At 41.3% G+C, this 15,551-nt stretch overlaps 1 protein-coding gene across 1 annotated transcript; it reads left to right on the top strand.

Moving 5' to 3' along the window:
- The first annotated feature begins 4,452 nt into the window (after window positions 1-4,452).
- si:dkey-283b15.2 (neuronal pentraxin-1) lies at window positions 4,453-10,882 on the top strand. The gene is made up of 5 exons (XM_061215820.1): window positions 4,453-5,055; window positions 6,582-6,990; window positions 7,462-7,712; window positions 8,823-9,002; window positions 10,673-10,882. Exons 1-5 carry the CDS (start codon window positions 4,453-4,455, stop codon window positions 10,880-10,882), a joined length of 1,653 nt encoding a protein of 550 aa, XP_061071804.1.
- The last annotated feature ends 4,669 nt before the right edge of the window (window positions 10,883-15,551 follow it).

Below are 15,551 nucleotides of genomic sequence, written 5' to 3'. Positions count from 1 at the left end.
GCTGATTGCCAGACTTCCGCTGTTGGAGAAGTAGGACAGGCCACGGAGTGCCCCGACAGCGCTTTGTCCTCAATCGCAACAGTCCCGCATAACAGCACCCTTCTGGTTGAGCTCTATAAACCAGTTTGTCACTCTGCACTTCCTCTCCGAGTTAATTGAGGTGCTGTCTGACGCAGGAGGAGATAAGGGGATTGCAAGCGGAGGAATATGCAGCAGTCACAGGGCTGTTAGAGAGGAAGGTGACTCATCTCCTTCTCACCCTCAGCCCCACTGTGAGAACCTGGCAGACCTGCTGTCATAGTCACAGGCCTCATTTTCCTTTACATTACATTATATTACATTATTGGCATTTGGCAGACACTCTTATCCAGAGCGACGTACAGTTGATTAGACTAAGCAGGAGACAATCCTCCCCTGGAGCAATGCAGGGTTAAGGGCCTTGCTCAAGGGCCCAACGACTGTGCGGATCTTATTGTGGCTACACCGGGCTTAGAACCACGACCTTGCGTGTCCCAGTCATTTACCTTAACCACTACGCTACATCAGTACTGTCATCCAGTAAATTTGATGGTGCACCCACTTTAGATTTATTGTGTGATGGTGAGCCAACCACAAGGATCCAGCAAAATACACATAGCAGGATGAGATTTGGGTAGTGAATTCACAAGCTTAAAAGGGATGTAAGATTGCTCAATTTTATGAAACACCTATTTTCCTATTATCACTGTCAGTGTAGAATTACAAAACTATTGCAACATTAGTAAAAAATAAGCACTTTTTACATTTTAATATTGAAGTAGATTATACAAATATATTTTATGATGTTTTCCCACTGGTGTCTTTTAAGTCTCAGTTGTCTAACAAATGCAAAGCTCCTATCGATTTATATCTGGATGGAGGCCAGTCATATACTATAAATGTAGGAGAGCATATGTGGCTTGATAAACACTGGCATTATAGATTAGTGGATAAGGAGCATAGGCAGTGCACACAAGCTACACTTAGTGTTCTCAGACTAAAGTTTTCATTTACTTTAGAAAAAGTTGCACTGAATCTGTAGTTTGCATAAGAAGTACATACATGTTGGTCAAATGTGAGAGGAGGGGGAATGGGGTAAGGAGAGAGAGAGAGAGAGAGAGAGAGAGAAAGAGAGAGAGAGAGAGAGAGAGAGAGAATGGGGAAGGGAGATAGAGTTAAAATCATCTCCTGGGGAAAAGCTCTTCCAATCTGATAAGTATTTGCGATGGGCTAACAAGCTGGTGGCTTCACGGCTCATATACAGGTATGTCAGCTATTCCATGGTAGAACCTCAGACTAATTTTTAAGTTTCTTTAATTAATAGATTTTTAAAAAATGCATTAACACAGCCATCTTTCTGTCACTGTTCCTACCTGCTATTTAATTTGATTTCTTTTATTGAAGTTTGTAGTGTCTGAACGGACCAAATATGAATCGGAGTGGATATCAGACAAATTATCTGATTTATTGTCATCGTTGCTGTTTTGTGCAATTACATATCCAAATTGCTGTATTGTTTTGTAGTTTTCAGCATTTATTTGAACTGTTATTATGCGGTATATGTGCAATGGAATTATTATATGCGCAATGGAAAAGAACATGTTGGCCCGGTTAATTTGGAAATTGACAGAACTGATATCCAGGCCAGAACCAGATATTACCTGGATCAGAACCTTAGTTTGAATGTGGATGAGTGGAATTTCAAGGAATGGATTGAGCTCAGAGCAGAATGTCCAGACAGAGACTTGAAAGTGTTGAAATATTTGGGCTGAAAAGAGTTTAGTTCTGTTTTTTGATTATTGCATTTTGAAAGACTTTAAAAGGTTGATTGTAGTAAAATCCAATATTGAATGTTTAAAACATTTTAGCTACACAAAAGTATCTGCATATTTCATAGGTAACCGCTATATCCCTGCTATAAAATGTCTGTATAAATTGTATTAATTTACCTTTGAGGTAAATATATTCATTTCCTTAGCTGAATACATTTCAGCAATTAGGTTAATTGATAGCTTTAAAGGGGATAAACAAATCCTAGAAGCCTCAGAATTGGGATTGACACTCCAGACTTAATCTGCCATCTGGACACCAGAGGAAGACAGGGAGACAGGGAAAGAGCCCTACTGTTGATCCTACTGTATGTTACAGAAAGTCAAACAAAGCCCTAAAGATTTGACTGAAGGTGGTAGCTGCCTGAAGTTCCAATATCATCAAGTGTCTTGTCATTTTGACTGGATCTTCTGATAAGTAGAGTTGAGAAAACAGTTCATAAGCAATATTATATTTTTAATGTATCACTGCACATGGGGACACACAGACTAAAGGACATACCCTCTCTATACAATAGTGGCCATAAGTCAGTTGCTATCCTTTCAGACAACAGTCAGCAGCAATATTGCACAGTTCATAGCCTTTACCCTTTGACCTGGTGTTGACATAATTTCTATGGTAATACAAACACAGCATAGTTCCTTGACAACCAATTGCTTCTCTAAACAATGCCTCCCTGCCTTTCAGGGGGGGTTTCCTGAAAATCAGAAAAAGATTATATGATTGCATGTGCAGCGAACATTGCTTGTCAAACTGTAATGTAATAAACTAAATGTTATAAACTTCAGTTCATAAGATATGAAGATATGGACAGACAGCATAGATTAAGGAGCTGTATTCATGTAATGCACTATAATGTGTTCCCTTTTTGTTGACTGTTGCACCTTTTATGTTGTTTGTTTGCAAACATTTTTATTTGATGCAAGCTGTCTGGATTTACAGTGCACTGTCAGGATTAACCTCTAAGGTGTTACACAAAGAGACAGGACACAACTGACCTAGTGCCTTAGACAGGAAGGGAATTCAGACAACAAAGAAAAACCAAAAGCAGATTTTTAATTAGGGATCCACAACATGATTAGCTGTGATTATGTCTCTAATCACCAGTGAAGACAGTAATGCATGCAAAGTTACACTATGCCATAAGAACAGCCTTTGCCCAACTATTCCCTCGTGTGAACATTGATACTTTGTATAAAAACTGTCCAATGTACAAAAACCCTCAGACAGATGGACATTGGAGAGATAGATTTTGAACATTTCTATGAAGGTTTTGTGTGTAGTTTTGTTTCAATATGAGATTATGCTAGAAATCTGTCAAATGTCTGTTGGTGCAAGGCCAGTACTCCAACTAATTAATCCCCCAATCCAGTTTAAGCGTCAGCCTTGAGAGAAGTTACAATATTGTCTCTCCTCAGTGGACCTCTATGATATATAGTGCTTTCACAGTAAGTCATATTTTTGCTATGGTCATCTAATTGAAACAGTATGAACTAAACTTTTTACACAAGTGACGTGGTCAATGACAAGTAAAGAAATGTATAGTATGTACTTTATAAGTATATGTATATGTATATGTATAATACAGCAATACATCATAGCCACTCTATGAGCCTATGAAAATAAAATTAGGCCACAATGTTTGATTGGAAAAAGGCAGCTGCAAGAGCACACACACTGTTCACCCAAAAATACAGATCAATCCAAATAACTTGCTATGATTTAAAAAAAACTTTTATTGATTTTATTGATGTCAACATTGCTGAGAACAAATTTGTTTTTTTGCTCTCACCACTTAAGTCGAGAGTAACCTTATTAAAGCTCCCAGTTGTTTGTAGAGATTTTTGTGAGCACCATTTAATTTACATAGCCAGGTCAGTCACACCTAACTAGTTAAAGGAATGTGTAGTCCCTCTTCGGAACTGAGACATTAGAAAATGACCTATATTATATATGTTAGCTCCCCCCACCCCGTCTTCCTCTCCCAGGGTTGTGATGTTGATATCTGCAGATATGAGCATGTCCATATTCAGTTCATTCACACATGGCCATTTTATATATTTATATTCTTTTATATATTTGAAAACATATTTATTTATTGCGTTATGCAATGTCTAAGACTGGTAGTAGTTACTGGGTGTAGTTCTTAATGGTTTTACCTGTTCTTCATTCAGATGTCTCACTGACAGAGAAGCCAAAACAAATATACTGGATGCCAAAATAAGAATATCTACTACTGCCAACTGATGACAGAGAGACCTCGAAATGCCTCTAAAGACCCAGGAAAAGGAACTCCTGCCTGTAAGGCTGAACTACCTCAGTTAAACACGAAAACCAAGGTGATGCCGACAGGGCCATCAAATCCCCTTCTGAAATACCACTGGTGCCAGAGTCACTGAGAGACTTCTCCATGTAGAATATAATCATTCTTCCTTTGGCTTTGTAAGGCCCACCCAAACATTTATAAGTATTTTATAGATATATCTACTTTCCACATGCTCAGTAGAATAATCTCCTAATATGAAATAATCTAAAGCCATAATGCTAAATATTTTCTCTTTGACACTGCACGCTCCAGGAGTCATGAATAAGAAACACAACAGAATGGCTCAAATTGCACTCCTCATTGTCCTGTTATTTACCTTCATATCATCGGGGACTGGCAGTGGCATTCCGGGTGCAGAATACGACTATGGTGCTCACCCTAAATTTGTGTGCACGCCCATCCCGGCCGACGCAGACCCCAGCTGCTTCCCAGCAGGCAGTGCTCCGGGAGCAGCAGGGTCCGCAGCCAATGGGAACGGACATCACGGCCCAGGTAGCGGAGGCCCCAGCAGCTGGTGGGGAATGCCAGAGGATGCCAAAACCACCATCCTGCACCTCCGCGAGAGCCTGGTGCAGCAGAAGGAGACCATTCTGGACCAGCGGGAGACCATCAGGGAGCTGACGGCCAAGCTGACCCTCTGCGAGGGCTTCGGGAGGGGGCTGGGGGGTCACGACGACCACCACGGCCCGCACCTCACTCACCACCCCTACCCCGACCACTCGCAGGGTCACCATGGCAACCACGTATCGGACCCTCTGTACTCTCACCACAGGAAGGCCGCTCTGGGGGGGGTGGACAAGCACAGCGGTGACGTCCTCTCATCACCAGAGCAGATGGGCAGAATGCTGCAGGCCTTGAAGGAGAGACTGGAGAACCTGCAGGTGAGAGAGAGAGAGAGAGAGAGAGAGAGAGCCAGAGAGAGTCAGAGAGAGAGAAAGAGGGAGAGACAGAGGGAGGGAGAGAGGATGAGAGGGTGAGTCAGTAAGTCAGTGAGAGAGAAAAAAAGAGGGCACCATGACTGACCCTTAGAATTTTGGCCGTGTGAGGTCAGCTTTTTTGAAAGGGGTGCGCATGACAGGGTTCTTCCCTGAGTCAAACACAAGCATTCTGAACTCTGTGGAGGGCGCTGCTGGACCAATCGCTCACTATGGGGGCGCAACGTGGTGACAGTGGGGAGAGGACCCAGAGTCTGAACTGCAGACCAGATTAGCCCATTATAGAGCTCCATCTCCCAGTGTCCTCCATGCCATGATGATGCTTAGATCCATTAATGCTTATTTTTACACTGTGCATCAAGTATTTTTCAGATAAACCTCATTATTGCCAGGGCAGACCGAAGTTATTCACAGGAACACAAAATACCTATGCATGAAATACCAACCTTAGAGAAAATTGAGAAAATATTATTCTGAAAGCGCATGTACACACCGCACAGGTAGCCACTGAGATAGTTGTGATTCCATATGCGTGACATTTTTCGGCTGCACGCGTTTCCCTGTGGCCGTCTGTGACAGCATGTCTGCACGTGGGCAGCTGTCAGGACGGTGGGGTTGCTAATTGGGATTAAGGTTAATTAGCATGATCTCTGCTGACGAGCGGTTAATCGGGGTGTGCGACAGGTTCCTGCAAAGCCGGATTTAGAGAGATGAGGGAGGAGAGGCAGGAGGTGGACTAAAGTAAACATTACAGTAGTGAGTAAACTCAGTATTCCTTAGACATGCACATGGAAAATAACGGACACAACAGTAGTATTCCTGTATTCCTGTATTCTACTACTTCTGCATTATGTAACACTAACATTAAAATTGGATAAATAATTCACAATTTTTTTTTAAATTACTGTATGATCATGCAAGGAATCAGACTGGCATGAATTGTAAAATCCACTGTGAAAGAGGTGTAAAGAAGATGGCGCCCCGCCCAGGCAAAGACAGCATTCCACATCATGTTCTCATTGCACATTGCATCTATGGATCCATGACTCAGTAATTTGTGTTTTTAGATTAGCTCCAAAATAATACCTTGATTATAGACATTTCAGAAATACAATTTAAAAAAGAAAGAAATATTACAGTTTATGGATATAAAACAAAAAATAAAGTCAGTACATATGCTAGTACACTGTGCAATAAAAACCATAATCCATCACCTTTCCCCAGCTAAATTTAGTCAGCAGGTTTGTTGCTATGGGGGAAGTGATAGAATTATCAACCCAGAGCAGTCCAGCATAAGGACCAGCCTAACAAAGCGACACTAATTCCTAACGGTCTATCCTTATCCCATCCATAACTGCATATTCATGCCTCCATTGTGCATATCCCGCACCCTTCACAGTCCTAGTGTAAGTGCATGCTAGTTTCTTACACTGCCTCACCATATTCCTGCCCTCTCTCGCCCTCTCTCCCAGCAGTCCAGGAACACATCCAACTCTTACTCCAACACCCTGAGGGACCTTCTGCAACGCAAGATAAATGCTCTGGAGCAACAGATGCACCATTACTCTGACTCCCACGGTGGTGGGGACCACCATGCCGATGGTGACCACCACGATGATCGGCATGACGATGGTCACCATGGTGACCACCACGATAACGATGACCACCATGACGACCACCATGACGACCACCACGATGACCACCACGGTGACGGCCATCCCGACGATGACCACCACGATGACCATGACAATGACACCGATGGTCATGGCCACGGACACCCACCGCGGATAGCCTATCACAGTCAGGGTCCTCGAGGTGCTGCCCATCCCAACAAGCTGGATGCTGTCCTGAACCATCTTCACCACAGGAACTCTGACACAGGTAAAGATCAAAACGTCAAAACAAACAGAATGTCATTGCACATCAGTAACACTGGAACATCCACAGGACTGCATTCATATTCATAGTTTTCACATTTGGTTCATTTTAGCCTCTCAGGTGGATTCAGACCGATGACCCAGCATTTGTTGGGCATGTGTGAACACACCAACTCCGAAATGAACTCTGAAGTGTTAAAGAGCAAGTCTATCAACATCAACGAGTCTTGGAAATCACATAAGGATTTTAGGCACATAAAGTACATCAGACATAAATAAATGGAATTAGCAAATAAGAGAAATCAAAGACATCAAGGAACATTCCATATCATCAATGAATAAATAGCTAGCAATTAATTTTATGATCTATACCTGCATAGGCCAGAAAAGCTCATACCAAAAATATAGAAACATAACTGTCATTTACCACTTTGACTCCGCTGATTCAATTCAAAATCTTATTTTTTCTCTCCAGGCCCCAGAAAAAAGCTGAAAAGTCCAGATGCCTTTCAGATAGGCTTTCCCATGCGCACTAACTACATGTACGGACGGGTCAAGAGAACGCTCCTCCATGAAATCTTCTCCCTCACACTCTGCTTGTGGTTAAAAGGGGCATCAGGTCCTGGTCTGGGGACCCCAGTCTCGTACTCTGTGCCAGGGCAGGCCAACGAATTGGTACTGATAGAGTGGGGCAGCAACCCAATGGAATTTCTAGTCAATGACAAGGTGAGGAAATTATTTTAATAGGTTGAATACTCACAAAACAGTCTGCGCCCTGCTTCAGTATCATGATGATTTAGCAATTAGGCCTTGAAAATGCAACCATAATTAAGCTTGAACTAGAGTAGAGAATAATATTTTTTCCAGTTCATCTCAGATGTATTCAGGTCAGCAGTTACCAGGTTTAATACATAGCTCATGCTGTGATGTAGGTCTGTGTGTTATGGGGGGACACTGTTGCTTTGTGAGTGGAGAGGCTGGCAGTCTATGGGGTTTTTTTCCTCAGAGAGGCTAGTGTTCAATGGCTTTTTCACTAAAAATACAGGGTTAAATGCAGATCAGGATGTCACATCCTCCCCAATGTTGCCATAAACATTTACTGTTTCCCTTGCATAGTACTTTCATCTGTATTATCGGAAGCAAAAAGCACTCTTTAAAATCTGCTGTTTTTGACATAGAGCCCAAACCTTGGAATTGTAGAATTTCTAATCCTATCAAGACGGCAGGCTTCCTCCCACTGGGCCGTGTGCACCTTAACACTTGGCTGACCTCGTCTTACACCAAACAGCTCTGGCCATCCCTCTTAGCAGACTAAGGCCAAAAAGGATAAAGCAAGAGGCTTAAGTTACAGTCATGTGCAGGATGTCTTACATGAGAGCTCTAGTATTGTCCAAACCACTGAGCTTGCATGTGGGAATGTAAAAAATAAATAAACAAATAAATAAAAACAATCAACTTCTGCTGTAAACTCCAAAAAAAAACTTAGTAATAAGCCAGTGGAATTTTTATATTGTGAACATTTGCCCCTGCATGTTTCAAAATCATTTTGTCATTAATTTCAACCAGATGTGAAATATTGAACATAGCACAGACTCCTAATCAACCCTGTGTCTCTATTCAACCCAGCTGGTTTATTAATCTGAGAGGTTGCTTGCATACTCAGTCTAGCTTTATGATACCATTCTACATCACAACACCATCCTGCTCAACCACTCAACCCCAGTATTCCTTACAATTCCCTATTACTCCGTCCTGCTGTCTGCTCCACCGGTGCATGACTTATTGAAGTGCAACATGTTCTGTTTGTCCTGAATGTCCGTCTTTCCTTCTCTCCAGGCAGTAACGCTGCCTCTCTCTCTGAGTGATGGAAAATGGCACCATCTGTGTGTGACGTGGTCGACGCGAGACGGGGCATGGGAGGCCTACCAGGACGGGGTGAAGAGAGGCTCTGGGGAGAACCTCTCCGCCTGGCACCCCATCAAACCTGGCGGCGTCTTCATCCTGGGACAGGAGCAGGTGCTGCTGTCTTTTCCTATTTTGGTTGTCATTCTATTATTTTGGTTATTCAGCCCGGCTGTAAAATCCAGCTATGCCAACTTGAGCAAACTGAGCTGGTCAAGCTAGTCATAAGCTGGTCTAGCTGGGTATGAGCTGGTCAACCAGCTAGTGCTGGTAGCTTGTCTGACCTTTCAAAGCATAGCTTAAGCTGGTTACCCATGTCAAACTGGGAACCAGTCTGAACTGGTCAACCAACTAAACCATGTCAAGCTGGGAGCCAGTCTGAACTGGTCAACCAACAAAACCATGTCAAGCTGGGAGCTGGTCTGAACGCAGCTATCAGGCTGTCAGGCTCCTCTCAAAATCCCCCAAATTAATTCCCCTCCATTGGCTTCACGTTGACTTTAGGATTGTACTTTTAAATTCTAAGTCCCATCATGGGCTAGCACCAAGTTATCTTAATGATCTTTTAACCCCATACATACCGCACTCCTGTTCATTCCTCGGACTAGACTCAAGACTGCAGGTCACCAGGCCTTCACTGTGAGGGCCCCTAGCCTTTGGAATAACCTCCCTGAGGTTTTTTTAAATCACATTTTTCTGATTATCAGCAATGAATTGTTTTTACAACTTTCTTTTTATTGCCTTTTTATCATTTTTACTGTTTTATTTGAAGATATTAAATTTGAAGATAATATTTTATGATGTAGTAAGGTGATGATTAACTCTAGTTTCATGAATGAATAGTTCATGAATATGCTTCATCATCTGTCCTGGGAAGCACTTTGTAACTTTGTTTTAAAAGGTGCCATTGTTATTATTATTATTATTATTATTATTATTATTATTAAAGCAGATATGAAATGTTAGACGCTACACTGGAGGTTGTGTGGCATTTAGCACACTCGCCATGAACCTCCAACCTGGCCAAAATCCTTTTTTTCAGTGGATTACATTTGTAAAAGGGCTCACATTCTGTTGGATGGGAGTCTGAAGCACAGACAGATGAGTTGTTGCAGTTCATTCTCATTTAAACTCATCCTGTGCTAAGTCAATTTGTGTTGACTCAACATGAAATCTTTTGTTGACCATCAGATGACCCTAAGGATGCTCCGTCATTAGCATCTGTAGTGCCTAGTTTCTTTAATCCTATCACCCCACCACACACCAATCCTGCTCTATGTCTCAAATGTGTCCATGCAGAAGCTTACAAATTAGACTTGACCTGGACCGGTTTAACCCTGAATACAAATATTATCCTATATCCCTTTGCATTAGTTATTAAACCCCTTTATTGCCTTCTATGTAGACCAGCTAATTAACCAGCCAACTGTCATAAACACAAGCCTCTTGATTCCTAAAGTAAATCTCTGACCTACTTCTGGTCTACGCATCCTAAATAATGAAACTACGCATCGTCTATGTATTCCTTTAATGTCACCTCTTCTGGTTAGAAGGAAGAATGGAACACATTTGACAATGGTAATTATATACTAAGTAAACAGGTGGATTCTCAAAAAAGGAGTTATAACCTTGAATTCAGTACAACAACAGCAGCAGCACTCTCTGAGTGTGATTTTGTACCTGTCAAACCCCACTAATCTTCCTCTCTCAATGCATCACAACACCTGGCAGAGCCTGCCTTTTCTGCGCAGCAATTTTAACGATGTTCTCCTGCCTTTGTTTAGGACACCCTTGGTGGACGATTCGATGCCACGCAGGCGTTTGTCGGGGAAATTTCCGACCTCCAGTTGTGGTCCCATGTGCTCACAGCTCACGAAATATACAGCCTGGCTTCATGTGGGAGTCACCTGACGGGCGATGTCATTGCCTGGACCGAGTCTGCAGTTGAGCTGCACGGTGGTGTCACCAAGTACCCCTTCGACCCCTGTCACTAAAGAATGCACCGCCCTGCTCGATCGGGGACCCCAGAAACACAACACGCAGCCTCAGCCAGAGATGGATAAAGCACTTCTTGAGGAGAGACTGCAATGTGACTCTTTTCTGTCACTGAGTGACACAATACCCATAACTTATCGCCTTCATACAAAAGACTGAGATATTGGGATCCTCTAAATATGATTGTTTAACTAGAAAACCTATTAGCTAGATTCAGAGCTTACCGTGAATTGTCAACAGACAGTGAGACATTCTCATGAAATTGAGTCAGATTCTTTTTTTAATGGGCCCTATTAAGATAAAGGTATGAATAGTTTAATAGTTTTAGTATACTATCACAGAGCCAGTTCCTGTATAAATATTGGAACTGCATTGTCAATGAGACTTTGCAAGAGCTCTGTAGAGTAGTTGAAGGTTTTGTTTTTGATGAAGAACAAATAAATACAGCTACACCAAAGATAGAAGAAGCAGTATACAGGCAATACACTAGTTATTTAAATTAGTATCAGAAATAAAGACAATAGTATTCAGACTAAATTACATGTATTGTTATATAGTAGTCATAAGTGATTTTTTTATTTTTGTTCTGTGTTTTAAATATTTTTAAATCTTATTCCAGCTTTATCATTTTAAACTAAAAGGACTTGAAGTCAAGTTTTCAGAAGGACTCTTTATTCAAGCCTGCTGGATGAGGGACAAGAACAATTCAGTCTACTGGAATTGTGGATGCCTTCATGTGAATATATGTGACAAATCTTTTTTTAAATTTTTATATATGGGCACCCAAAATTTAGAAGGTTAAATATACTATTTACATTTTACTTTAAAAATAATAACAAACTTCATAGCAAAGCACCAAAATACATTTTTTGGTTCAATGAAATTACACACATACTGATTGCCTGAGCAATGCATACACACTCAATTATACTAACAGTAGCAGAAATATGTTAAATGGTCTGCATTTATATAGCACCTTTATCCAAAACCCTGTACAATTGATGCTTCTCATTCACCCACACACCCACACACCAACAGCCATGCAAGGCAGCAACAAGCTCTTCAGGGGCAACTGTGGGTCTCCCCAGCATCCGCCATTTCCTTTCAGTGATAGTGTACATGTTTTTCTGTTCTTCAGTTTTGAAAACAACATGAGCAACGCATCATGGGATGTCTGTAAAGCACATAAATGCCATTGATTTAACCTGTGGTTGTCAGACACGCAGGTCTGCCCCTTCACATCCCAAGCGTTCTTAAAGCTTTTGGCGTCGGTAGCTGTGTGGCATGAAGAGCTCAGCAGCTGCGGCAAACCTCAGGACAAGGGGGCAGTAAATTCAGAATAAGACTCTTCATCTACCCTTACAAACTTACAAATCTTGCATGTTTTCAAACCAAAATAACTATTTTCCCACTAATGTAATGTTGTATTTGTTAAAGTATGAAAATAAGTTTTATTAATGGAATACAGCCAAAACACTATTGTGGTAATATGGTGGTATCGAAGTAGAAACCAAAAATGTTTTACTTTTACCAAATATATTCTTTGGTTTTGGCAAGTTGAACAGTCATCTTCATGCCATGACAATCAATATGTCAATATGCTAGTGAACTAGTTATATCTTATACTGATATACATACCATCTATTAATGCATATATTTTGTACAGGTGACTCAATGCCATGTTCAATATATCCTATCCGAGTCACTGTGATCTGTTTTATGTATCATGTAAGGCTTATGGTTTTGTTTTTCATTCTGGGCCAAGTTTATGAATCATCTTAACTTCTTTTTATATATTTTGTATGAAGTAAACAACTCAACAAAGTGTAGTTAGCAAGACACTAAATTTGTATCATGTATGTGAAGATAGTTTAATATAATTTAAAAAAGAATCTTGATCTCACATTGTTACATTTCTTTACATCATTGTGAATAAGAATGCGTATTTAATAAGTAACGTGTGTGTGTGTGTGTGTGTGTGTAGTTATGCGTGTAAATATTGTGCACATTTGTTTTTTCATTATGTGAGGATTGTTCACAAGCCAACATGGCAATGCTGCTTCTGAAACAAATGTAAAAAGAGAATGCACATATTCTTTTTTGGAAGTGTATTGATATTTGTAAATAAAGATTTTGAGTACAGAATGGCTGGTCATCATAGGATTAGGCTTCATATAAACATTGAGGTAGACATACTGCTGGACTACCTAGTATTGCTTAGTCAAACCCCAATGTTTCCCCATCAAAGCACGTATGGTGATAGTTTGTCGCTAAACTTATGAGGACAACTCCATTGGAGTCTGAGTTTTAAGCCTGTCTGAAGCCTACTCATTATTACAGTCTAGCAAGCAAAAATTCTAAACGCCTGCCATTTGCCCTCAAAAGAATGCAGGGCTTTCTAATCTTTGAAAGCTTTAATTCCTAGTAGCGAGTGATGCTACAGAGATTGACCCTTTCACAAGCACCACAGACACAAGAGCCACCGCTGTACATCTCATCATGCACAAACAAATCAACTCATTTTTAGATCTATCCCTTAATGAAGTTGTATAATGTGGTATATTCAAGGTGCAGCAGTTGTGAACTAACAAAATATCTGAGCAAATATACACTCAGTGGGCACTTTATTAGGTATTTACTAGCCTTACTTTTTGCAGACTTTTTGGTCTTCTGCTGCAGTAGCCTATCCACTTAGAGGTTTGACACGTTGTGTATTAGAGATGCTCTTCTGCGTACGACAGTTGTAATGTGTGGTTATTCGCGTTACTGTCGCATTCCTGTCAGCTTTGACCAGTCTGGCCATTCTCCTCTCATTAACAAGGCGTTTCTGTCTGCAGAACTGCTGCTCACTGGATGCTTTTTGTTTTTCACCATTCTCTTCAAACTCTAGCCTGCTGTGTGTGAAAATCCAAAAAGATCAACAGGGTCTGAGAAATTCAAACCACCCTGTCTGGCATCAACAATAATTTCTTCCACATTCTGACATTTGGTCTGAAAAACAGCGGAACCTCTAGAACATGTCTGCATGCTTCATTCAGTTTCCACATGATTGGCTGATTAAATATTAGCATTGACAAGCTGGTGGACAGGTCTACTGAATAAAGTGGTCAATGGGTGTATACATTTATACATTCATTCATTCATTCATTCATTATCCTAACCCGCTTGTCCTGAACAGGGTCGCAGGGGGGCTGGAGCCTATCCCAGCATACATTGGGTGAAAGGCAGGAATACACCCTGGACAGGTCGCCAGTCCATCGCAGGTCACACACACCATTCACTCACACACTCATACCTATGGGCAATTTAGACTCTCCAATCAGCCTAACATGCATGTCTTTGGACTGTGGGAGGAAACCGGAGTACCTGGAGGAAACCCACGCAAACACGGACATGCAAACACCGCACAGAGAGGCCCCGGCCAACGGGGACCTCCTTGCGGTGAGGCGGCAGTGCTACCCACCGCACCATCCATGCCACCCTGGGTGTATACGGTGTACTGAAATTCAATGTCATTACAGGTACTTCTTAAAGTTTAAACTGGTATTTTAGACCAAATTAAATTTTATTTTGCACAGATTCAAAAATAAAAATGACTATGTGCAAGTAATGATATTGGACATCTTAACTCAAATAAAGGATAATTACTTTTGAAACAAAGAATTCAGCAGTTAATGATAAAGAAGTGGAATGAAGATGCAAAATGAAGTCCAAACTAGGCAAGCATGTGACTTGTGTGATTTCCTTCAACAAAGGGACTAACAAGATTGATTAGTGATAATCTTTCTCAGAACCAATTATCCGCACTGCTAGTGACACCGGCCAGTAGGCCCAGAGCAGAGACACAGAGGTGGCAGTGAATCTCTATTTCCCATGATGACCAAGGACAGAATTAAGCAGACTGTTGATGGGGAACGTGTGAGAAAGAACCCATAAAATGCCATAATGGCAAAATACCTCAAGAACTTTTTACCGCAACAAAGGCAGCAAAGTGAACGCTAATGAAAGCTATGGGGTGTGTGGTGTGAGGGGAAAGCGGTAGACCAACCATACTATATCAAGGCAACAATGTCAGGCTATAAACATCGCATTACATTAAGAGAGGCTTAACACAAAGCGCATCAACTTGAGTTGTTTGAGCAACCGCATCCTTCATTACTCCCAATCGGTCGGCTCTTTGCAGTGCTCTTTGGGTAATGGGCACTCTGAAACATTTTCATTATAAAGATGAGGCCTGTCTTCAGAACATATGGCTTAAATTATTCCTCCCATGCTTGGGAGTCATCCAGCTTGTTCATAATTGCCCTCTTGAGTTTCTTAGTTGTTTGACCATTTTTACAGTAGTTGCTGGCAAGTCTTGATCTGGCTCTTAAAAACAGAGATATGCAGGAATACAATCAAAGTTTGACCGGCCTAATCCAATGAATTGTACACAAAAAACAATGTAACCAGGAACTGCTTTAATAACCAATCCCCCTGTTCAACAGAATTCTGTCTTCTATGTCACACAGAAAGGGCTGTTAGGTTTGACACAACGTACCGATTTAAAACTACCTCATCAGCTTGCAGTCTAGATTTCCCTCGACTGGCTCTTTGTAATAAACGCAGTAGTTTCACTTCAGACCCACAGGATCGGTTAAGCAACATAAACTGGCCAAGACCATCAGA

Source organism: Conger conger, chromosome 1, assembly GCF_963514075.1.
Source record: "Conger conger chromosome 1, fConCon1.1, whole genome shotgun sequence".
In the NCBI taxonomy this organism is placed as follows: Eukaryota; Metazoa; Chordata; class Actinopteri; order Anguilliformes; family Congridae; genus Conger; species Conger conger.
The sequence above is the reverse complement of the archived record's forward strand: the minus strand, read 5'-3'. Positions and strand labels throughout refer to the sequence as shown.

Coding starts and splice junctions, on each gene's coding strand:
- si:dkey-283b15.2 (XM_061215820.1), top strand. CDS start 4,453: ATGGCTCAAATTGCACTCCTCATTGTCCTGTTATTTACCTTCATATCA. Junction 6,991..7,461: donor CCACAGGAACTCTGACACAG/GTAAAGATCAAA, acceptor TTTTCTCTCCAG/GCCCCAGAAAAAAGCTGAAA. Junction 7,713..8,822: donor AATTTCTAGTCAATGACAAG/GTGAGGAAATTA, acceptor CCTTCTCTCCAG/GCAGTAACGCTGCCTCTCTC.